A 26117-nucleotide genomic window follows, 5' to 3' on the forward strand; every position below is an offset into this window, starting at 1 on the left:
ATATTAAGTGAGAGAATGGGGGACCACCTTTTCCCGCCTTAATAGGTTCCCATAGCCCTCCATTAGCAGTCGCGCAAATAATATGGGAAAGTTTATCCTTGGCTAACGTAAACAAATATGGCGACAGAGGATCCCTTTGTCTAACACCACAGGAAGGATTAAATGGTGTCGTCTTTCCTCCATTCCAAAGGATATTTATAGATAAAGCAGAAATAGCCTCCATTATTGAATCAATCAGTTTTGCTGGCAGACCCACCTCGCTTAAAACATTTTTCAAAAAATTCAAATTCAACATGTCGTATGCTTTTTCCAAATCAACCTTGATAGCCATGAATTTTCTCCCTTTCATCTTATGTATACTGTGGACCAGCTCTTGTGTTAATAATGTTGTCATGAATTTGCCTATTAAGAATGAAACTAGCCTAGTAAGGAGAAATTACCTTTTCCATAATAGTTTGCAGCCGCTTGACAATGATTTTAGAGATCAATTTATACATGATAAAACATAAAGAAATAGGCCGAAACTGAGTAATTGATATAGGAACCTCGGCTTTAGGAATCAACACCAACAAGTGCCAGATGTAAGATGGGTTTTTCCATACATCAACTACCAGTCTTATAATTTGGTCCCGAATAAGACTCCACTTTCTTGGGAAGAAAATCGCAGGGAACCCATATAGGCCAAGGGCATTATAACTTCCCATATTAAACAAACATTGATGTACCTATATGTAAGATGGTACCCTATACAAACCGTTAAGAAGCTCATCGGTGGTAATCGGCCACGAGGACGTGAGCCATCTGCGAGTAGGAATATCCTCCATAAACAACATTTAAAAAAATTTACGCGCCATGTCTTTCAGTTGTTGTTAATCTTGTATCCAAATGTCATGATAATCCCATAGCTTAAAAATCTTAGAGTAAATACCCTTTTTGGTCCTCAGCAAATTTCACGATACCCGATTTAGTCCCTAGCAAATAAAAAGGCTATTCGTGGTCCCTAAAAAATTCAAAATGGACCCATTTAGTTGAAATCGTGATCCCTCACAAATTCAAAAAAGACCCACATTAGTCCCTCAAAAGGACTAAAATGGATCCATTTTAAATTTCTTAGAGACTACGAATAACCTTTTTATTTGCTAGGGACTAAAGCGGGCATCGTGAAATTTGCTGAGGACCGAAAAATGTATTTACTCAAAATCTTAATAAAACTGCAACGATTGATTGTCATCAAGTGGTAGAACTTGGTATTATGATCCCTATCTGTTAACCACTTGTGACGAGATTTTTGAAACCAAAGCATCTCTTCCCTTCCTAGAACATTATTTGGCTGTTGCTAGTGCTTATCTTCTTAAGCTTCCAAATCCCTTGAGTCATTTACAATCCATGCTCGTTGAATCTGCTCAAGCTCTAAATTCAGCTCCTTTTTTGTTTAAAAATATCCCCATATACAGAGGCGGATAGAGGTATATGAGAAGGGGGCAAATACCCACCCTTAAAATATGATGTAAAAATACAAAAATACTCTTATTTTAAAATTCAAGTTTTTCCAATTTAATTTTGGGGTAGGATATTATAACAATTAATTACGGTTACTACCAATGTTACTACCAATCAATTTCACCGTTAGATCGATTATGTTGATCCAACGGTTATATTTATTTTTATCTTTGTATGATTATGATTCCCCATATTTAATACTTTATATTTATTTTCACCTTTGTATGGTTATGATTTCTCATTTTTAATGCAAAAGCATTAAATATGAGAAATCATAATCATACAAAGATAGAAATAAATATAACCATTGGATAAATATAATCGATCTAACGGTGAAATTGATTGGATGTAACCCTAGTTGGTTGTTACGATATCCTGCCCCTTTAATTTTCCTCCTTCTATTTTATTTTTCCGTGAGTTTTTTTTCTCCTCCACCTTCATTATCCAAACCTAACGACAAAGAGCTCTGTTCCAGACCTATCATTTGCATATACACACTGATTCATCTCCTCTCAAACCTCAATCTCCGTTATTGGAAGTTGGAACATTTGTTTCTTCCTCCATCATTGGTCCAGTTGAGTCCCAATTCGTCCAGATCTAGATTTAAATCAGACCAAGTCAGCCGACAACTGCTCGCAAGTCACGTTCCAGACCATACCTTGATCTATATGTACCTGAACTTATTGAGTGTCCACCCTTCGTTAATTTTCTTGATCCACCACTGCCCATATACTTCTTTATTCTATCTGCCCAAAGGACTAACAAACCGCTCAAGTATAATAGGGAGATTATAGCATGTCTTCCAAATAGTTTAGCCAATCAGCCAAAAACCTAAATGACCTATCCATTTTATCTTCCTGCTTACCATCTAACCTCTACAGCATGGGTGTATGGTCAGAACTCAGAACAACACTTGGCTAAATTCACAAACATCCGCTCTATCAAATGCCAGCCACCAATTAAGATTAGCACAAATTCTGTTCAACTTTTTATAAACCCACTCCAAATGTCTTCACTTCGACCCTCTCTATGTATAAAATGCACTAGAAACCTTGAAATCATCCACCTACCAATTATTCAACTTTCAACCTATCCCAAAACTGCTTACACGCGTTAAGGTTACACTACAAAAAATAGGTGATTAGTGGAGGTTATTTAGTGTAGGTCAAGGAAACCTCCACTAAATAATGTAATTTGTGGCAGAATTTTAGACCTCCACAATTTTTTATTATGTTTTTATATTTTATATTGCTTTATTTATATATCACTACAAGAAGAATGATTTTTAACCATAATATTTAACCACTGGCACTTTATAAAATTTTATTTTGTAATACATTGCTAACAAGAATGTGGCGAATGCCCGATCCACTTATTCTCAATATGTTCTTTAACCATTACATGCATCAACTATCTCTCTCTCTCTGCACCCCCTCTCTCTCTTGATGGAAAACGAACTCATAGTTTTGATGTTGTGGTGTCGAAATCCAACTTCAATCGCACTTGGTTTTCGTGGATTCTTAACCAATTGGTACTTCCTTCAAATTGCATTGATATATGTTTAGGATGAGTAAATCGACTTCACTGTTGATCTATTTCCATTTGTATTAGGACGTTTGAATTTTGCTATTAGAAATTAGTTGAGGTGAGCATTGAAAGAGTTCATATCATATTGCTATTGTAATTATTCTTAGTAACCAAGTGTAAATTGGCATTTTACGATCTGTGCAGAACTTTTGGTGAGACTTAAATCTTGTTGATCCCCTGGGTTAGGTAAATTTTCAAATTTGTGCGATGAATATTTTATTGTTTCTGGTCCATGAGCACTCACGTTTTTAGCCTTGTAGATTTTTTTTTAAATTGTCCTGTTTCTCTCATTGAATCTCATCATAGTTGGACTTGGGTGTAATTAGCTTAAGGTAAAGGTATTATACACAAAACATCTTAAGTTGCATGCTGAATACTTTAATGGCATTTTGATTTCTCAATAATAGATAGCAAAAAAATCGAATTGGTTGCCTTGATTCCCCATAACAACCAAGCAAATAGGCATCAAATAGATAGCAGAAGTATTGAAGAGGTGTCGAGTACCAAAGCTAGAGTAGTCAGTCATTTTTACCTACTCTTGGCAGTACCTAAGGACTTACTTTTCTCTTTCTTTCATTTTTTTTCCCAGTCATATTCTCATTCAAACTGTTCTTGTTATTATTTATTTATAAACCTATCCATATTAATTGGTTTGGTAATGATTAATTGTTGGCTTGATTAATTCCATTATGCTATTTTTTATTTAAATACAGGTTGAGTTCTGGATAGATCTAGTGCTGACCATACTGGGATACCTACCAGGAATTATATATGCAATTTATGTGTTGGTTGGATGACATCATATACCATTTGATATGTATACTTCTCTCTTTCTTTCTTTCTTTCTTTTTTTTCATGATATACGCATTACTTTTCTATATCTGTTTCTACCTTTTATTTTATATGTTCTCTTTGATGATATGAGGAGATAGATAGAAACTTTTTTGTTGTTAATATAGTTCTCCCACGGTGAGTTGTTTTTTAGCATATCAAAAGATAGAGATCAATTGAGAGTGCAATTTTAGCGCTGCTGTGTATATAATTGGTTAATTGGAGTATGATCTGGGATTGTTTCTCAGGTTTCATTGCAATACAGAGATGTTTCTATCAGTGGAACAATAGTTTCCATCAGATCCCAAGTCACTACAGAGGTACCTGCTAAGGTTGAAAAGGAATCCAAGAAACAGGAGGAAGGTGTGATTTTGAACAAGTTCAAACCCAAGGAGCCATACATTGATAGGTGTCTTCTCAACACAAAGATCACTGGGGATGATGCACCTGGAGAAACTTGGCACATGGTCTTCAGCACTCAGGGTGAGTATGTGAACTTGATAGTGGGATGAAATCTTTTAACATTATCATCAAGCTTAAATTTTAAAAATTTATGGCAGAGTTAATAGAATTACTAGATTATTTTCTCCCCTCTATATATTTTGAAGGACTTTATGAAGGACTTGATTGGCTCTCAAACAACATTGCAAACAAGGTTTAATACAAAATGATTATTTTCAGGGACTTGGCAATTTAAATTACAAGTTGACAGATTTCACATGTAGGCATTTAACTTTTTTCTTTTCTTTTTTAATTTGTGAGTGCAGGCGTAATGATTATAGTTATGGGTTTCCAACAAGAATAGCAATTTCTGTAGCTATTATTATTCAAGGATTGGATTTTGTGTTGTTTTGAGTCTCCTTACCTGCATGTGCAGGTAGTCACCATTTGTGCAAATGCTTGGACTAATGCCGGTCACGCTTTTGAATCAAATTTATGACTTACTTTACATGATGGGGCGAGATGATATAGCAGTTGGAGTGGGAGGTGAGGGTGGAATACTTCCAAATGGCACCATACTCCCAAATGTTGGTGGTAATCTTTCAATTATTGAACAAGCATGTACTATATGGTGTGTGTCCTTTTCTTTTTCTTTTTCAAACTTTTTTTTAACCTCCAAATTGTTAGAAATACATGAAGCATTTATTATAGTTAACTATATAATTTGCTAAACCATGCCTTTTATGCTTTGAAGTTTGGATATTTGAATTAGATCAGTATCTGAGAGGCCTGGTATCAAGACTATATATGAAGATCTTTCTTCTATATAGTAAGTATGCTCATGCTAACTCTTTGAAGTCTTTGACATATTATGGGAACTAATGCCTCATTGGTATCCCATTTTTGTTCAGAGTTTGGCTTTTTTTTAACTTGTTTGTATTATTAACCATTGTTTTTCACTGTAAAAATGGGGCATATGCCAAAAGCATATACATGGCTACCAGATGATGGGTTATGACTTGTGACCATCACCATCTGATTTTATCTTAAGATGGAATGTGTTATGAATGATGATTTGTTTGCAAGTGCTAGAGATGAAGGCTGTACAACAGTACAAGTTGGCCCTGTAATGGTTAGTAGTTCTATTTTTGGTTGATTTATTTGATTGCTACAGACATGTAATAGTGAGCAAGTTGAGTGGCATCAATGAGTATTACTAGTATGATAATGTGACAATGATGCTGTTACAATTTTCATGTAATCATTGTGGTTGTGGAAGCCATGGTTTCTTAAATTCAAGCTTTACTTGTGATGCATGTCAACGAGCAATTTGCAACATGCTTGAATTTATGTTAAAATTTTTAGTCCGAAAGAGCTAGACTCATGTTTGACATTGTTTACACTCTTACTGATATTATGGGAACTAATAAATTAAAAACTCATGTTTGACATTGTTTGCACTCTTACTGATATGCAATATGTTGTTTTCCATGCCACAATCTCATCGGATGGCCCTTATGCATTGCAGGTATATTACACTATTCTCCATTCTGCATGTTAATTTGTTAATCATGCATAGGACGTATCGGTTGAGTCTGCTGTATCAAATATCCATGGTACAACTAGTTGTTTGTAAGAAACTTGTCTGGTATCAATTTTTAATAACTTTTAGTTTTTAATTTCATTTATACATCTCTTTGATTTTTTTATCTTTGAAAACCAAGTTCTATTTCGATATGTATTCAAATATTTGGAATGAATTTTTTTTATCCTTTTGAATCTACCTGTTTTTTAAAAGAAACGTAAAATTTTTAATGATTTTTTTTTTAAATTTTCAATAAATTTGTGGGGGTCTTAAACCTCCAGAAATTGAAACATTTGTGGGGGTCTTGAGTCTCCAGAAAATATTTCAACAAATTGTGGCATTGCACATAAAGACCCCACAAAATATGTTGTGGCGTAGGCAAAACTGGGGGGTCATTGAAAATGCCACAAATATACTTTGTGGCGGTTAAAGACCCCCACAATATGAAAATATGACCCCCACAAAATGTTTGAATTTTTGTAGTGTAGCAAGATTGCCACCTTTTTTCTCCGCTAGCAATTTCATTGAAATCACCGGCAGCAATCCACTGGTCCACAACAGATGTAAAAATATATTTTAAAATCACTCAAACTGATATATTTTCCTTTATTATTATTTTATTATTTTATTATTTTATTGTTTGTATTAGAAAGGTCGATCGGAAAATGACCATTTATCTCCATTGGATGCTTCCCCTCACCGATTTATATTTCTACAAGCTTCGATAATTAGAAATGCCTTGATAGGCGGAATCAAAAGGTCGTGCTACACTGAAAATTTAGAGACCATTAGCCACAATTGTAGTTTGAAATAGAAATTTTAAGTTGTCATAAATGAATGAGTTTATTAACTATTTAATTATTTAAAAGAAAAAAAGTAAGACAAAAAGTTTCACTTTCAAGTCATCCTAATAATCAAGTCAAGCCATCATCAAAGTCCCCCCCGTATGAAGTTTTCTTATGCCTGTTTGGCATGTTTTAATTTTACCTTTTTTCTTCTTTAAAGCAGAATCTTAGTTAAATATTTTTTTATAAAAATTCTTATTATATGATTTTTTTTTTTTATAATAAAGAAAAAAAAAGTTAAAACCTCTCAAGAAGATTTTTTTAAGATGTGTACTACTTTTTTCGATTCGTAAATTATTTTACAATTTTACCCTTATTTATAAATTTATCTTTTACCCTAATAATTTATTCTACTAATAAATTATTTTATTTTCACTTATTCAAAACCATTATAACAAACACTTCTCATGCAACCTGAGAAGTGTTTTATAATATTGTTATCTTCAATTTATGTTCAAAGCTTTTTTTTAATAAGAGGCGATATCTAATTGGGTCATAACGTGAGAAAATAATTCTAATTAAATTTGAAAAAATTAAAGAGGTTTTATAATTATAAAATAGATTTTAATTTTATTTTTTTAATTCTTTTAACTTAAAAAAAAATTCATCAATACTATTGTGGTTTGCTTCATAATCATTTATATCCCTTAATTTTTTATGGGTTTTATGTTTATCATTTAACATAATATAACTTCACTTTCCTACACACACATTAAAGAGGTGGAGTCCACATATTTTTCTTTCTCTTTCATCATTCCACTTTCTCTCCCCCTTTTGATGTGAGAGTTAGAAACAATACTTACATCATGTTACATAACACTAATAAAACCCATTTTTATTTATTTTCTTTATAGTTTGTAAAAAATAAAAATTACATTGACGTATATAATAAAAAATATATCCTTTTTGCAAATCACATAAACATACGTGATAAAAAAAGAAATCACTTAAACCTGAAATAAACGACTGGCTCGTCGTCGGTGAACTTTTCCAAAAATAAAAATAAAAAAGTGCGTAACAAGCTACTTGTAAACTCTTCCATACAACTTCCATACTTCATATATTTTAGGTCATTCTCAGAAAGTGGAAGTGTAAAAGGATCGTCCTTGTTGGAGGCTAACCATTTCGCTTTGCAAAAGCATAGAATAACAAGTATGATCTGATCCCTCTCTCATTTCCCAAACCAACTTTCTATTTCCTTAGGTGTTACTGCTTCAATTTATACTTTTTTTTTTTTTTTAATTTCGTAGTTATTCGTTTACACTGCCTTGCTAGTTTTTGCTACTTTTAGGAAGAACGCATGCTATTGTGATTTGTTGTCTACAGTTTTTCAAGGTTATTTTTCATTTATATATTTCATAATCCGGTGCTTGCAAATGCTACTAAGATTATCTATGCGCTTAGTTAACTTCTTGCGTAGGAGCTTTTTTTTTTTTTGTGTGTGTGCAATATAAGCACAAGCACACATCTTGTCTCACCGATTAGTGGTTCCCAATATAGCTAAGCTAACAGTACATGTGCTCCTTGAAAAAATCACTGTTAAATTAATTTTTGCCCTCTAAAACTGCTGTGGTGAAATTAATTTGATTTCACTCAAAAACAAAATTCTCATTAATGGATGTTCTGCATGTTTGTATTATTGTGAAAAATGAACTTGTCTCCCACTGATGCAACTTGCACCATTTATATACATCAGTTCAAGTAAAAAGGAACGAAAGAAAACTAACTAACTGAATAAAACTAACTAACTAAAAACAGAAACGTAACAGAATTAGTTACAATTAGAGCTTTCTATCTTTTGGAGATTCTGCATGTGGTAATATCATTAATGGATCTTTGACTAATCCATACACGTGATTTTATTTTCAGGTTGCCTTTGATTTGATGGCTGACATTGTTATCACCATTGTGGCTAAAGTCACTGAATATTTCGTGGAACCAGCAACACGTCAAGGGCAATACTTATTTTGTGTTAATAAAGTAATCAAAGAACTTGAGAATGAAAAGGAGCTTACAATTTTACATATTTTGAATCAACAAAAGTTGCTTACAATCAACTCTTGGAGGCACTCCGGGATGACTGCATCTATATGATAGGAGTGCATGGGATGGGTGGATCCGGTAAAAAACCTCTTGTAACAGAAGTGGGTAAGAAGGCTAAGGAGTTAAATTTGTTTGATGATGTTATATCAATTACAGTGTCTCAAACTCCAAATGTTAGAAACATTCATGGAAAAATGGAGATATGTTAAACTTGAAGCTGGAGGAAGAATCTCAAGAGGGAAGAGCACAACGTTTGTGGTTGAGTTTGAAAGGAAAAAAAGCGAATTCTTATAATAGTTGTTGATTTATGAGGAGAGTCTAAATTGGAGGATGTAGGGATTCGCTTAGACAATTGATTACAAAGACAAATGGAAGGTCCTAGTAACCACTCGTTGTCAAGGTGTATGTAATTTAATGGACTGTCAAAAGAGCATTCCTCTTGGTCTCACTTTGTTCCAAAAGCATGCAAACATTGATGATGGTGATGCCTTCTCCTTGAAGTCTTTGAATGATGTGCCGTGGAAACTTTGTGATGAATGTAAAGGACTACCCATGGTAATTGTAGCTGTGGGATCTTACTTAAAAGGAAAATCTAAAGCTGAGTGGAGGGTGGCATTACACAGCTTGAGACATTCAGAGGTAATTGATGATCACATGGAAGGAGTGAGAGCTGCTTTAAGTTGTCTTAAATTAAGCTACTATTATTTAAAAAACAAAGAAGCAGAGTTGCTCTTCTTGATGTGTTCTATGTTTCCTGAAGACTATGAAATCTCAATAGAAGAATTGATCCGGTATGCAGTTGGAGTGGGTTTGGGAGGAAGATTTTCCTTAGAATAGGCTAGGAGATGGATTTGAACAGGCATAAACAAACTTTTAGATTCTTGTTTGTTGATGCATGCTGAGAAAAGTGAAGACTATGTGAGGATGCATGACATTGTTCGTGATGTAGCCTTATGGATAGCAAAGAGGTCAGAGGATCATAATATTTTGGTAAATCTTGACAAACCACTTAGTAACTTGGCAGAGGATTATATTATAAGATATTTTTTTGTGGTAACCTCATGGTACAAGGGAAATAAACTTTCTCTTCAATTGGATGCTCCAAACCTTCATATTCTTTTGCTAGATACTTGGGTTTCCTTAAATTCATCACATTCAACCTTTGAAGGAATAGAAGAGCTCAAGGTTTTTTCTTTAATCAATGATATTTACTATAATCAACCATCATTGTCATTGCCTTAATCAATCCGGTTGTTGACAAATCTTCGAACTCGGCGCTTGAATGGATGGCAGTTAGGTCACATTTCTTTCGTAGCATGCCTAACAGGACTTGAGGTTCTGGAATTATGAGATTGTAACTTAAATGAACTTCCTATCGAAATAGGGAAACTCAAGATTGAAGTTGTTGCTAGATTTGTCAGGATGTCGTTTTGAAGAAATTTATAATGGAGCCATATGGAAATGTTCACAACTAGAAGAGTTATATATTTTAGGGTACTGGCCAGAAAACTATCTTTCTCAAAGAGTCATGGATATTATTACTCTCCCAAGGCTACAGAGGTTTGTAATACTTACTGAATAATTGAGAGAGATACGTACTAGTCTTGCATGAAGCATGACAATTCTAGAACTAATGGATTTTAATATCTCGATCTTGGGGGCATCTAAATCAAATCTTTTGCAAATAGATGAGACAGTTTATTTGAAACGCCTTCATGGAGGATGTAAAAGTATCAACCCATAGATGATTGGAGTTGTGGGAGGCATGAATGATTTTAATAGTCTCTGTCTCGAGGATTGCACAGAGATAGAATGCCTTTTTGATAGAACCTCTGACTCTGATTATGCTTTGATTCCAAGAGAGCTAGAGCTATCTGGATTGAAAAACTTGAAAGAATTATGTCGATGTCCACCTTTGCAAGTTCTACACCTCTTAGACAAATTAGAAAAACTCGATATATGGGATTGCCCGCATTTGCATAGCATATTTCCATGGGAATGTAACTTGCGAAATCTTAACATCCTCACAATATGAAGTTGCGGTAGTTGCACTTCAGGTGAAGGACTGTTCTCAATGTCTGTTGCCCAAAGTCTGTAGCAGTTAGAACTGATAAATATAGAATTTTGTGGTGAATTGAAACATATAATTGCAAGCGGAGGAAGAGAGGATGGCTCTAATACAAGCAAGGAGGTAGTTTCAGCTCCTAGGAATTCTCTGTTGTAAATAATATTGATTTAGTTATTATTTAGTTTTTATTTAGTCATTTATTGTTGTATTGGGCCAAGTTCTTTGTTGTATTGGGCCAAACCCATTAGGTTAAAAGTAGGTCAAATATTCTCTATAAATAGAGAACCCTTTGTACAGATTATTTACAATTCTATAATATATTAGAATACCCTTTTCAAGTTGGTATCAGAGCTCTCGATCTGAGGGCTTTGCTTCCGCACATATTATCTTCTTTTTTAACAAAACCCTAATTTCTTTGCCTCTTGCCGCCATTAGCCGCCACCGGAAAATTTTTCCGGGGACCTTTTGGACCAAGGGGACCATTGTTGACCTTATTTTTCCTCCGATCTATCATTCTACGCAGTGTTCCTCCGCCACAAACGACCGAAACACCTCCGATCGCCTCCAATCAGATCTGTCTTCACCGTTTGGACCACTTTCCGGCGACTTTTCAACCGTGACCACCCACAGACAGGTGTGCGCTCACCGGACGACCACACCAGAAAAATCTCAGCCGGCGAAGCCCATCCACGCGCTCTCACGCGCCGCCCCTTTCCCGGCGAGTGAATCCCACGCGCAGCTCCTTTCTCCGGCGCGTGGAGGCGCGTGCGGCCGTGTTTTTGGACCGGACCACCACCATTCTTCTCGTCTTCTTGTCTTCTGTCTGGATCTGTAATTATTTTTCTGATCAGAGGTCATTTGATATTCTGTTTGGTTGATTTTATCGCTGGTTGTTAACTTTTTTTGTTAAAGAATGGCTGAGCATGATAGTTCTTCGATCTTATCTGGTAAGAGCACACGTTCTATATCTCTTCTTGCTTCTTGCACTGATTTTAAAACCTCATGGATTTTGGATTCTGGTGCAACTGATCATATGGCTTGTCGTACTGAGTTATTTTGTTCTTATCATCCTACTGTTGGTAGTCATACTATATCCGTAGCTGATGGATCCCATAAATCAGTTATTGGTTCTTGTAACATTCAAATTCAACCTTCCTTGTTTCTTAAAAATGTTCTTTATGTTCCTCAGCTTTCTACTAATCTTATCTCCACTCAAAAACTTACAACTGATTTGAATTGTTCTATCACATTTTTTCCTTCTCATTGTCTTATTCAGGATCTTACCACGAAGAAGACAATTGGAGTTGCTAATGAACAGGATGGGTTGTATCATCTCCTTCCAGACCATGCTAGCAAAAATCAGTTATTAATGACACGTCATCCTTCTACTGCAGAGTCTATGATTTGGCTCCATCACAAGCGTCTCGGGCATCCACCATTTAGTCTTTTGAAGTCTATGTTCCCCTCTCTATTTCTCAATAAGTCGGTTGAGACCTTTCATTGTGATGTTTGTGAATTTGCAAAACACCATCGAGTGTCATTTCCTTCTAGCACTATTAAAAGCAGAGAACCTTTTTCTCTTATCCATTCTGATGTTTGGGGCCCTTCTAAAGTGCACAGTGTTTCAGGTGCTAGGTGGTTTGTTTCTTTTATTGACGATTGTACTCGGATAACATGGATATACTTGATGAAAGACAAGTCTGAAGTACCAGAGATATTTATTCGGTTTCATCACATGGTTGAGACTCAGTTTGGTAAGGGTATTAAAAGACTCAGATCTGATAATGGTACTGAGTACGTCAATCAACGCCTGTCACAATTCATTTCAGACAGAGGTATGATTCATGAGCTCACATGTGTTGATACCCCTCAACAAAACGGGGTTGCTGAAAGGAAAAATCGTCACCTTCTTGAAGTTGCTAGAGCACTACTTTTTCAGACATCTGTTCCTAGTTCTTATTGGGGAGAAGCAGTATTAGCTGCAACTTTTTTGATCAACCGTTTACCTTCACGGGTCCTAAACAATATCAGTCCTATTCATTCCATGACTTCCTTCTTTCCTTCTGTTCCCATATTGCAGAGCCTTCCACCAAGAGTGTTTGGATGTGTTGCCTTTGTCCATGTTCATAAACAACATCGGAGTAAGTTGGATCCTAGGGCTCTTAAGTGTGTCTTCCTTGGTTATAACCCTTATAAAAAAGGGTACAAGTGTTATCATCCACCAAGTCGGAAATTTTTTGTTTCTATGGATGTCACCTTTCAAGAATCTGAATCTTATTTCCTGGGTCCTCATCGTCAGGGGGAGAATAGTTCTTCAGAAGACTCGTCCCCTTCCTTCTTTGAGTCTGGATCAATCTTCTCTCTTCCTAGTGTGTCTGCTCCTGGTGTGTCAGAACCTTCAAATACACCTGAGATACAACCCATACTGTCTCACCAGCAACCTCAATCGTCTGAACCACTGGTAAGTTCTGAATCTCCTATTTCTTCTGAATCTCCTGTTTCTGATTCTAATATTATTTCCTCTCATGATTTGTCTATTTCTTCTGATATCTCTAATGACTTACCCATTGCTTCTACTTCTGATGACTTACCTATTGCTCTTAGAAAAGGAAAAAGATCTTGTCACAAGAAAACTTGTTCCTCCTGTCCCTCTTGTACTCAATACCCTATCTCCCACTTTGTTTCCTCTGCTAATCTTTCTGTGCAGCATAAAAGCTTTGTTTCAGCACTAGATTCTATTGCAATCCCAAAATCAGTACATGAAGCCTTGAAAGATAGGAATTGGGCTCAAGCCATGCAAGAGGAGATGAATGCTTTGGAGAAAAATAAAACATGGGAGGTTATTGATAGACCCAACGGAAAGAAAGCAGTAGGGTGCAGATGGGTTTATACCCTGAAATATAATTCTGATGGCACTCTTGAGAGATATAAGGCTCGATTAGTGGCCAAAGGTTACACTCAAACTTATGGCATTGATTATGAAGAAACCTTTGCTCCAGTTGCAAAGATGAATACAGTGAGAATCTTGTTATCCCTTGCTGCCCATTACAATTGGGATATAAATCAATTTGATGTGAAAAATGCTTTCCTCAATGGTGAGTTAGAAGAAGAAGTCTACATGGAAATCCCGCCTGGTTTTGATTCTGTGAAGGGGGAAAATAAAGTTTGTAGATTAAAAAAGGCCTTGTATGGATTGAAGCAGTCACCTCGTGCTTGGTTTGGAAGATTTACTAAGGTTATGATGACCTTAGGATACAGACAGAGCCAAGGAGATCACACTCTTTTCTTCAAGCACTCCCAAAATGGGAAGCTTACTGTGCTCCTTGTATATGTTGATGATATTATTATCACAGGTGATGATTTTGTGGAGAGACAGATTCTGCAAACACGGCTTGCCTCTGAGTTTGAAATCAAAGACCTTGGGAAACTGAGATATTTCCTAGGGATAGAAGTAGCTCATTCAAGCAAAGAGATTTTTATCAGCCAGAGGAAATATGTTCTTGATCTTCTCAAAGAAGCAGGAAAGCTCGGGTGTAAATCCTCTAATACTCCTATTGAGCAGAATCACAAGATGGGCTATGAAGAAGAGAGTCCTCCAGTTGATAAAGGACAATATCAACGGCTAGTTGGGAAATTGATATATCTGGCCCATACTAGACCAGACCTAGCTTATGCTGTTAGTGTTGTCAGTCAGTTTATGCACGATCCAAAAGAAAAACACATGCAGGCAGTAGAGAGAATTCTTCAGTATCTTAAAGGTACTCCTGGTAAAGGATTGTTATTCCGACGTGATGGCAATCTATCTTTAGAAGTCTACACAGATGCTGATTATGCTGGATCCGTGACTGACCGTCGTTCTACCACTGGTTATTGCATGTTTCTTTGCGGTAACTTGGTGACATGGAGAAGTAAGAAACAAGATGTGGTTGCCAGATCAAGTGCAGAAGCTGAATTTCGAGCTATGGCTCAAGGCATTTGTGAGTTACTGTGGCTGAAAATTGTTCTTGATGATCTCAAAATAAAATGTGAGGGACCTATGAAGCTGCTATGTGATAATAAGTCCGCTATTTGTATAGCTCATAATCCAGTTCAACATGATCGGACTAAACATATTGAGGTTGACCGCCATTTCATCAAAGAGAAACTTGATAGCGGGTTGATTACTACTCCATACATTCCCACTGGGCGTCAATTGGCTGATCTATTAACAAAGGGGCTTCCTTCAGACAGATTTCAAGAACTTACTAGCAAGCTGAGAATGATAAATATTTATTCCTCAGCTTGAGGGGGAGTGTTGTAAATAATATTGATTTAGTTATTATTTAGTTTTTATTTAGTCATTTATTGTTGTATTGGGCTAAGTTCTTTGTTGTATTGGGCCAAACCCATTAGGTTAAAAGTAGGTCAAATATTCTCTATAAATAGAGAACCCTTTGTACAGATTATTTACAATTCTATAATATATTAGAATACCCTTTTCAAGTTTCTCATTTTGTGATGCCGAATTTGAAGAAAGTTCGCATATTTTTTCCTAAGAAGTTAGAGTCCATATTCCCAATGAGTTGTGTTGAAGGACTTGCACGACCGGAAGACGTAGAAATAGTGGAGGATCTTGAGCTGAAATATGTATTTGGTGAATGTGATCATGGAGATAATTCATCACACCAAAGCGAGAACCAGATTATGCTTCCTCATTTGGAAGTTCTCAATCTTGATGGACTTGAAATATCTCATTGGGATATATCCTGAAAACTATGGTGCAAAGTGGCCATCTCAGAGGAAGCTAACTGTTGTGCAGTGTCTGAAATTGAGTACATCATGGATTGCTGTGATGGCTGCCTCTGAGCAAAGACACCGGCATATGGATGAAGTACTTTCTCTTTTTGACATGAAAAATTTCCTTTAATTTAATTTTATACATTTATCGGAATATAAATTTGACTATGTTTCCAATCTGCATGGGATGCTTTATAGTTGTGTTATTTATACCATTTACTTATTAGTGAACTTTGAATATTCTATTTTCAGGAAATTATCCTTTCTAAGGACCAGCAAAAGCACTTATGCTTTCTAGAGTTACGAGGTTTGCCTCAATTGAACCTTATATCATGGGTAGGTCCTACTCCCGGACAGATTTTGAGTCTCCAATGTCTTCAGCATTTTCAAGTGTTTCAATGTGAAAACTTGAAATATATTTTCCCCGTGGAAGTACATAGGAGCCTACCAGGGTTGATGTGGCTTCATATATACGACTGCCAAGAATTGGAACAAATCATTGCAGAAAATGAAGAACTCGAGCACCTATCCAATGCTGAAGTATTCTTTCCAAAGATAACAAATGTAACCATTAAAAACTGCAACAAATTGAAAAGCCTTTTTTCACTGTTGCTGTGGTTAAAATGCTTCCAAAATTAAGCATTCTTGATATATCAGAGGCTACTCAACTAGAAGAGGTTTCTAGACATAACAGTGAAGACGGCACTATCAATGAAAGAGAAATTGTGCTTCCGAACTTAACAGAGATGGAACTGAAAGAGCTGTCGAGTTTTGTTGATATCTGCCATGGTTCTAAGTTACACGCCGTGAAACTTCAAAAACTCCATATAGATGAATGCCCCAAAACGGCTCCAAGTTTGAGAGCAATTCAGGTGACTCATCTTTCCTGCCAACCAGGAGTAATGACATAAAATCTCTTGATTCTTTTGGTTTTTTCCATAGTTCATTTATTTATTTCTTCTATCTTATTTATTTTTCTTTCACCTTAGTTTAGTTTTTTTTTTTTTTTTTTTTATATATTTGGGTTCATCAACCGCAAACTCCAACTAGTTTAGGGTAAAATTGGTATTAATGTTGATAATTATTTAGAACAATGTTTGGATCACGAGACAGACAGACAAACCAACCAACCAACTCAAACATCATTTTGAGTATGTCTCATATCTTCTTTATATTTAATTTGCTCTTGATTTTTCGTGGACAATTAATGTAGCCTCAAAAGATGAATGTTACTGCTATAATTCTGGAAAGGCCACAAATCACACGAGCTACCAATATTGTCAAATGTGAACCATGAAGCTGAGAGTGGTCAAGTATATGCCCTGAATTTGAGACATTCAGAGACTGTTCAATGTGCTCATGTTTGGAGTAATCGTGTTCAATATTGAATATAGATTCCTCTTGGAATTTTTTTGTGTGGACACAGTGCCACACTCGTAATCGTGGATGGGACTCAATCAGTCAACATAAAATAATTTTTATTAGCTGATTTCAATGTAGAATTTGATAACTTTATTTGAGTGTGTAAAGTGAGAAAATAGTTCTTCCTAACTAAATTTTTTGAATTTGTTTGTGATAAAGGTGCAACTAGAAGAAGCGAAAAGAAGATGATGAAGAATCTTCTATTGATTGAAGATGGAATCCATATACTTCCAATTGTAAGAGATCAAGTGGTACAAATAATATAGTATTATCTATTAACTTACTTATATATAATTGAAAAACTGTGCAAGTATCATTAAGTAAAGAATGTTCAGATTTCAATAGAGATGATGTTGTTGAACAGGGTGATAATTAGAATTTTTCAAGTTATTCAATTTGTTATTTGCGTATGGAATTGTGTCGTACTTGTGCTTGTGATTATAGTTATAGTCGACGGTCATTGTTTATTTATCTGTTTTTTTTTTCCTCTCCCGAGCTAGGAGTTTACAATTAGTAAGGAATAAGAAAGATGAAAGTAGTTTGGGAATCTTGAACCTGTGCAACTATGGAGGATTATGCTTATGCTTTACTAGTATCTGTTTTATCTTTTATGATAGTGATGTGTTTCACTATGATTTTCAATTTCTTATAGTAGGTCAGTATGAGAATTCTATAAATGTAATTTTTTGTATATATAAAGAGAAAAATCTGGGGAAGGGAAAGGTAAAAAGGAAGAAGAAATATTATTGAAGAAAATAAAGATAGATCAGTAATTTTGTATTTCTTCCATAAAGATGAAAAATTTATTAGGTTGGGATTACTCTGATTAATATGTGCTCAAATCTGTCTGCTTTTGTCCAACTTTAAATTACACTGGAGTCATGTCAAATCTATCAAAATGATTTAGTTTTCATCTCAAAATTCTTGCTTGTAAATGACACGAAAAGGAGATTAGTTCATCTACATTATGTATAACTGAAAAAGGCTGAATACTTAATCTGTAGAAACACTGTGGTGAGAATTTAAGTAACACTTTTTATGAGATATGTTCAGGAGAAGGAAGATGTCTAGGTTAACAATGTTAGGTAACACTTTCTATGAGGATCTAAACTTCAAAGCAAGGAAAGTAAATTATAATAAGTAATTTAAATAGGAAATTAATAATTTGGTTATCAATTACTGAACTATAGATCCTATCATCCTCAGCACATATCTGATATAATATGATTGATTTCATCATAAATTTTGTATCTTAAGAACCCCAAAACATAGATATTTGTCATACATAAGTCAAGTATACACATTGCCTGAATTTTCTCTGCATTAGAATATCCCACATTCCCACTTTGTTATAAAGCTGTTTGGATGGAGGAACTACACAAGTTGACATAAAAAAATTTATAGGAAAAAGAAAATTATGACCTTCACGTATATGTAATAACAAATTATAAGAGTTTCTCTAAATTTATTTGTGTATAGTTCAGTTAAAATAATATACCTTTATTAAGTATCTTCTCTATTCAATGCTGCATTAGAGGATAAATATGTTTGGCAGGGTCTGCATAGCCATTGCCATTTTGATACTGGTTCTACCGTGGGTTTGTCTCTATAGTATTTATTTGACATTCCTCCTTTTGTACAATTTCAAATGATTTTATTGCAGACATTCTGAGTTTCAAATTTCCCCAACTAATCTACTTTTAGTTTCAGCAACACTATTATTCAGTGCTATTGTTATGCCTTTCATCCTTGTTTTATTGACTGTCCTTAGGTATTGTCATTTGGAATTTTAGTTTTGGAAGGGAAAATGCTTTTGTGTTATAACAGTAGTAAGAAACTTTATATTTACATCATAATATTTTGCAGTACTTCAACTTTGGATCATGTTACCTTGCTAACAGTTATGCAAGTAGCGCGCAAGTATACGCGACAACAAATAATACAGGGCGTATTTGAGACCCTTTTATCGTTCCCACAAGGATCTTTAGTGTGTGTAACTTGATTAAACTTTGTAATTGCTAAAACTGAATTTAATCTAAAAATGAGGTAACAATAGGGGTGTCAATATGGGTTTTAACACGCGGGTCGACCCGCGACACGACACGAAAATTTGTGTTCGGGTTGACCCGTAAAAAAATTTGTGTCGTGTTCGTGTTGGAAAAAATGACACGCAAAAAATTCGTGTCGTGTTCGTGTTTATGAATTCGTGTTCGTGTCGACCCGTATTATTTTTAATTATTATTTTTTTATTTTTTTATTATTATTTTTTAATTTTTTATTTATTTTCGATCTATTTTTAAAATTTTTTTTGTTAATTACCGTTTTGTCCCCTATTTTGCGTGTTATTCGTGTCGTGTCGTGTCAACCCGCAAAAAATTCGTGTCGTGTCAGTGTTGAAGATTTTGACACGAATGAAAATTCGTGTCGTGTTCGTGTTGATGTATTCGTGTCGTGTCGAATTCGTGTCGTGTCAAATTCGTGTCGTGTCAACCCATATTGACACCCCTAGGTAACAATAAAAAGGAATTGACTAATCTAAAATGCTACTGACCAGTAACTATAAGTATATTTTTTATATTTTCAAATTTGATTTCTTGAATTAGAAAGTGGAAAACGGAAGGACAACAAATTAATATTTGATTGAAAAAGATTTTTATATAAAGATATTTGTAAACAGAATTAGAAGTGAGGTTTTTTTTAAAATCAAATGAAAATAAATCTAAGTTGGTGAAAAACAAATTGTAAAGTAGGTTGAGTTTCGGTTCCCCTTTCCAACAGTCTCTGAATGAGTGCTAATTACAAGTCACTAAAAATTAATTCTCAAGTGATGGATTCTTTCTTATTGCTTTTAATCTCTTAAAACCATTTTTGTCCTAAACAAACATTTGCACATCTCTGTGCTAAACGAAGCAAAGACCTGTATAGTCCAATCCAAAATTACATGGAGGCTGTTCTCATCTCTGAGTAACATCCCTTGAGTGCTCTCTCACTCAAGTCCATGTCCTTAACGCAATTCTGGACTTAGTCATCTCTCAATGGCTAATTCCTAAAATAATATCCTACCATCAGGCCTTAACAATAAAATATTTAAATTCAAACAGTGTCAAACAAAAAGGGAATCAACTTTCAACAAAAGTAATCAGCACAAGTTCATAACTGAGGTTCGGGTACCTACACCCAACCTAGAAAAGATTAGCTCCTATCCATAAGAATGGAGCTCAAAAACAGCAAATGAAATTGGAAATTGCAGAATCTTAAAGTGCTTAAAATTAAATTACATCATTGGTCCTAACAATCGAATTAACCACAGTGCTGTACCAACATGAGTAATCAGAGAACAAACTTCATTACAAAATCAAAACAGAGGAAATAAAAGTCTGCATAAAAGGGTACAGAAAAATAAAGAAAAATCAGCGAGCCCCGCACACTCACTATTCCTTCCCTTTATATAGCCTTCTTCCTTTGTATGTATGGATTTCTGACTCACACCTCAGCAAGCATCACACGCTAGAAGAGCGTTGCACATCAGTGGTCCCCAGCTGCTCCACACCTCACTCCCACAATTCGAAAAATTGCTTCAGCCTCCACTCACAACAGAATCCAGCTCACCCACTCAATGGAGGATTTTGTTTGGCATTTTCTGTATAAAGCAATAGTGGTTAGGGTTTGATTAATCTCCTGGTGGACCGTGGGTGAGGGTTAAACTTGATGGATAAACCGTAAACAAGGAGCGGTCTGGCTTTACGGGTCAATTTGTGGCAGGGACTTTGGATGGAGGGTGTGGATTTTCGGTCGAATGAAGGTGGGTCTTGTTCGCACGATGTGTGCTAGGGTTTCTCTTCTAAGAACTTTCTTTTCGTTTCTGATTCTGTCTCTTTCTTTCGATCCCTTCTTTTCTTTTTGCTTTTCCTTCACTTGGGCTTTTAGTCAAAGGTCCGGCCCATTTGTTTCTATCTTTCTTTTTAATTTATTTGCTTTTCTCTGCATTTAGCTTCTCTTCACTTGGGTGTCTCTGATTTTAGTTGCTTGGCCCATTTCTTGTTTTCCTACCTTTCTTTAATTTGGGCTTCTCTGATTCGAAAGATGGAACATGGGCCTGAAAATGAGAAACTTACAGCCCATTAGTACTTAACCAGCAAAAGACAACTCAACATAACTTTGGGGTTATTTTAATAACAAAAATTATTCTTTTCTCTCCAATTGCACTTTAAACCATATGTTCCAAGTCTCATTTAAGAGACTTATCAGACCACATGACAAAATGGAGGCTCTTCTAAGGCAAAACATTCGCCCTGTGTTGTTAGTTGCATCTGAAGGTGACAAGCCAAAAATTGAGTAACTCTTGAGAGCTGGAGCAAAATATGATGTCAAAGATGCAGATTGTAGCCAGTGCAGAGTACATGATTAGGGCTTCTTCTTTTTTTGAAAGGAGAACATGATTAATTTGTTAGCATTATAGCCAGTTCAGTTACATAGTTTCTTACATTATGACAACTTTTGAACTATGTTAGTTTTTATGCTTTGGGCTGATAATAAGCATGAAGTTTATCTCAGTAATCATGAAGTTTATCTTAGTAATCAGTATAAAAACTCTGTTGGAAATACAATGATGCAAGATAATAGAAAGGATATTTATTATGTCAGTATTTTGACTAAAAATCAATACAAAATTACTATTGCATTTTCTAATGCAATTCTCGTAGAACACAAACTCTGTTTTTATTCTCTAATGCACTCTTCCTGTGTTTTTCTTTTTCTCACACACAATACACTATTTTTCTCCTTTTCATACATTTAAACACTTGGTAAGCACCCTTTATATAAATGTATTTGACCGCCTGTTAACTATCGTCTTTGTTTTCTGTTTTTATATACATACACTATAGTAATCCAACATAAGAATACAATTCACATAACTTCAAGATTTTTCCTAATCTAACTCACTCACATCCTAGATTCCTCAAGATTGGTTGTGGAGAAGGACATAGCAAAATTGAGAAGTTCTGACGTACAAGTCTATAGGCCAACCTTTCTTATATTATTCATTTTAATTAAAATAATTTTTTTTTAATAATTTTAAATAATAAAATAAGGGAAAGAAGAGAGAGAAGGATAAATGTTAGTTAAGATTCTGATCTAATGATGTTGGAGGATGGTAGGAAAAGATAAGTAGAAAAGATGGTAGGTAGAATAACCTATCTCATCAGGTATTACTGTATCTATTTATATCTAATTCTAAAAAATGTTGTATTCGATTTTTTGAATACAAGTCAAACCAGATCTAAAATTTAGTTTATATCTAGAGCAAGTTCAAAGTATTTTATAGGTCTTACATATTTATTTATTGAGAATAAGCCTTATTTATTTAAATTAAAGCATAACCTGACATAACTTATTTATATTCCTTCTACCACCACCATAACGATAATCACTTATCTTTTTAAAAGTTCTTTTATATACTCCATCAAGAAAAGAAAAAGTAGCTTTAACTTTTTTTTGAAAAATGTCATTAAAAAAAAAACAAAATTTGTTTTTTTTTTTACTTTGTTTAGCACATATTAGACAGAGTCCAAAGTCCTAAGGCTAAGGGGTAGATTAATCCGATTTCGAATTTTAATCTCTGCACCCTCGCATAGTTGTGAGTTGTGACTTGCATGAATCGAATTCACCATGGTTTCAAATTGTGAATAACTCATCTGGAATAGAATCTTTTATATTTTATTTAATGTCATTATATTACGTGGAAAAATTTTAATTATATAAAAATCAATCAGCGATTATGATTTTATAACTATTCATCCCAATATTTTTCATCTTTTATCGCTGTTGATCCATTTTTATATGATTACGATTCTCTCGTATCAGATTATCATATTAATTAACAGAGATGATTCACTCCCAACATTTCTTAGGTTAATATATATTTTTTTTTGTAAAAAAAAAAAACCCATCCACCTGAGGTCGCTAAAGCTACCAACCACGACCCATTTGAAATACAAGAACCCCTCTTATCTAAATCACTGTTTGAGGTGCTAGTTGCAGGCTTTCTGGTTATATTTTTTTCATGCTTGTAACGGCAAAAACAGACACCGTGAATGAACCGACAACCCATCCAGAATCATTTTCACTTCTCTTATAAACTCTTGTCATAATAACCCTTTGAACACAAACACCTTCATTTGTTCCTAAACTCGGTAATCCTTTTCAACGCACGTACTTTTATTCGTTGCCAAATGGTTGTGTTCTCATTCAAAGTTGAAATCACTTCGGGGCAGCGAATGGTGAAGAATGCGCGGAAGGACGTATAATCCTGCAAATTCAAACTGGGTGAGTCATCTATCTATTCATTACAAAATGCACCATTTTCTGATTTCTAGATTAACTTCTAGGACCCCCAACTTAGGTGTTGTTTTCTTCACTTGTCGTTCTTTATCTGTATCCAACACAAATCACCACCAAGGTGGCTCCTTTACGGTATCAGCCCTCATCAATTCATGTGGGTTATCACCTGAAATGGCCCTCAAACTCTCCAAAAAGTTGCAATTGAAAAACCCAGATGGGCCAAATGCTGTACTTGATCTTCTCAGGAACTATGGGTTCTCTCAGACCCAATTATCTAGCCTTGTCAAGAAACACCCTTTAGTGCTTTTTGCAAAACCTGAGAAAACCCTTTTGCCAAAACTCAAGTTCTTCCATTCTATTGGGGTTTCAACCTCTGACCTCCCTAGAATATTCATTATAAACCCTTCATTTCTAACAAAAAGCTTGAAGAACAACATTATCCCACGTTATGAGATCATCAGGAGTCTAGTTCGCAGTGATAAGGAAGTAGTTTCAGCTTTGAAGAATGGGGCATGGTACTTTCACTGTTGTAAGGGAATAAGTAATTCAGTTCCAAACATAGAGGCTTTGAGACAGCTTGGCCTGCCTCAAGATTCCATTTCTCTCTTGGTAACCAATTTCGCTAATATAGCATTTATGAATCATTCGAGATTTGTTGAGGCTGTTGAGACAGTGAAGGAAATGGGGTTTGATCCTTTGGAATCAAGATTTATTGTGGCACTTCAAGTACTTGCAAAGATAAATAAAGCAATGTGGAAATTTAAATTAGAGGTTTTTGAGAGGTGGGGCTGGTCTAGAGATATCTGTCTTTTAGCTTTCAAAAAGCATCCAAAGTGTATGCTGTTGTCAGAAAAGAAGATTATTAAAGTACTGAATTTTTTGGTGAAGGATATGGGTTGGCCCTCAGAAGACATTGCTAGATGCCCTTGGATTCTTGACGGAAGCTTGGGGAAGACAATTATCCCTAGATGTACAGTAGTTGAAATTTTGAAGTCAAGGGGTTTGATAAAGAGAGATTTGCACTTGAGTAGCTTTTTGTCGATTGATGAGAAAAGGTTTTTGAAGAGATATGTGACCCAATTTCAGAAAAATGTGCCACATCTGTTGGATGCATACGAAGGTCAGAAGTTAGATAGATCATCTTGATATAGTTTACTCATTGAAGTTTTTAGTTGGCTGTACTTGATTGCAGAAGTTGACAATTCGTTTTCTATGATTTTTACTTTTCCTTGATGGTTTGTGTTGCTGAATTTTAGTAATACCGAAACATTAGTACATTACTTACACCACTCACAGGCTATCTACAATTCCACTATCTTGGTTTTTTTTCCTTTTTATTTGAATAGGTAGAGCACATTAAATTAAAATTCACTTCAATTTGTCATCCAAGGGTAAGATTGATGAATTGTGTTGTTCTCTCTGAACTTCAAATATTGTGGGAAAGTTATTTAAAAATATAAGAACAATTGTACTATTGACTTTGGAGAGGCCTTTAGCAGAAGGTGACTATTTTTTTATTTAGGCATACAAACAAGGAGACGAAGCACCTAGTATATTTCCTTCTAGGGAGCATGTATGAAGTCGTTTTATCATTCTCCAATCAAGAATTTCTGGTGTAGTGGTCTATGAGTTTGACATATTTCCCCTTCAACTGAAATTTTCACTTTGTGTTGTTAACTGTCAATATTAACCTGATATACTATTTGGTTTTGAACTAACCCTGGTTACTCTAGACTATATTAATCTTTATCAATTGTTAGATTTTTATCTAATTGAATTAGTTAGTTTGTAGCGAATGTGATTTATTTTTTCCTTTTCTATCTATTAATTTGATAGATTAAGGTCCTTATTTCTGTCTTTCTTTAATGTGGATATCTAAGTACTATATACTACCAAAATTTGAGTATACTGAAATGGTTAAGGATAGGAAAATGTCTGGAAAGAAATATGAAAGGAGAAAGCACCAAGGGTCACAACCTCATGCTGATGATGATGTCAGAATAGCTGAGTCAGCTTTGGTTAGTTAAGGTGGTTAAGAGGTTAATGTAATCGAAAGTGACAGGGGTTTGGATAAAAGGAGGAGGACAGCAGTTGGAGAGGTATTCTGGAAATTACTGGGAACTTGGGACCTTCGGGCAACTGAGACTGGAACAGGCAGAACCCACCCTGTAGGATCTGGTTTGGAGTCTGTAATCAGTAGTTTTGTGTCTGTAATTCTGTGTTTCATGGAAGTTGTGTTCTGAGGTTGTGAATCCCCTCTGATTCACCATTATAAATAATGAGTTTTATAAAAGTTACTTTGTAGGAAAAGTGATTGTGTAATGTTATAGAGATTCGTTTTGCGTGCCATAGTTTTTTTTTTTTTGCTTTAAAAAGTGTGGGCCCCACAAAATGTTGTGTGTAAGAAAGTTTTTCTGGTCATGTTAAAGGACAAACTAAAACCCCATAAATAATACTCCATATGGTTTCTTCTTCTTTCTTGGTGTTCAACCTTATCATATACTAACCTTAATTCTCATAGATTTTGTGTTTTGGAATACTAACACACATGAAGTTACTATTAATATTGATTCCGTCGTTGATATAACCTCCTGACCTATCTCCATTATAATTTTGGCACATTTATATGGTACTATGTGATGATCCTTTGGAATTTGGGTCTACCTTTACTTTAAAT

General features: G+C 34.9%; 1 protein-coding gene and 2 long non-coding RNA genes across 3 annotated transcripts; all 3 read left to right on the forward strand.

Moving 5' to 3' along the window:
- Positions 1–2892: 2892 nt before the first annotated feature.
- On the forward strand, positions 2893–4400 carry LOC133299880 (uncharacterized). The gene is made up of 4 exons (XR_009749991.1): positions 2893–3031; positions 3232–3273; positions 3801–3904; positions 4167–4400. It is a non-coding gene; the product is annotated as an uncharacterized LOC133299880 (long non-coding RNA).
- A 10407-nt stretch (positions 4401–14807) lies between these two features.
- On the forward strand, positions 14808–17460 carry LOC133299877 (uncharacterized). Its single transcript, XR_009749990.1, has 3 exons — positions 14808–15770; positions 15929–16548; positions 17258–17460. It is a non-coding gene; the product is annotated as an uncharacterized LOC133299877 (long non-coding RNA).
- A 5671-nt stretch (positions 17461–23131) lies between these two features.
- Positions 23132–25644, forward strand: LOC133299878 (uncharacterized). The gene is made up of 2 exons (XM_061499375.1): positions 23132–24560; positions 25368–25644. Exons 1-2 carry the CDS (start codon positions 23387–23389, stop codon positions 25442–25444), a joined length of 1251 nt encoding a protein of 416 aa, XP_061355359.1. The 5' UTR covers positions 23132–23386; the 3' UTR covers positions 25445–25644.
- Positions 25645–26117: the final 473 nt, after the last annotated feature.

Source organism: Gastrolobium bilobum, unplaced genomic scaffold (genome assembly GCF_033153095.1).
Source record: "Gastrolobium bilobum isolate Gb01-03AN ecotype WA unplaced genomic scaffold, APGP_CSIRO_Gbil_v1 utg27539, whole genome shotgun sequence".
Lineage (NCBI taxonomy): Eukaryota > Viridiplantae > Streptophyta > Magnoliopsida > Fabales > Fabaceae > Gastrolobium > Gastrolobium bilobum.

What these genes read in the sequence shown, in the direction of transcription:
- LOC133299878 (XM_061499375.1), top strand. Translation starts at nt 23,387, where the DNA reads ATGCGCGGAAGGACGTATAATCCTGCAAATTCAAACTGGGTGAGTCAT. An exon ending in TCTGTTGGATGCATACGAAG is followed by an intron (nt 24,561 to 25,367) that starts GTCAGAAGTTAG and finishes GGTTAAGGATAG; the next exon opens with GAAAATGTCTGGAAAGAAAT.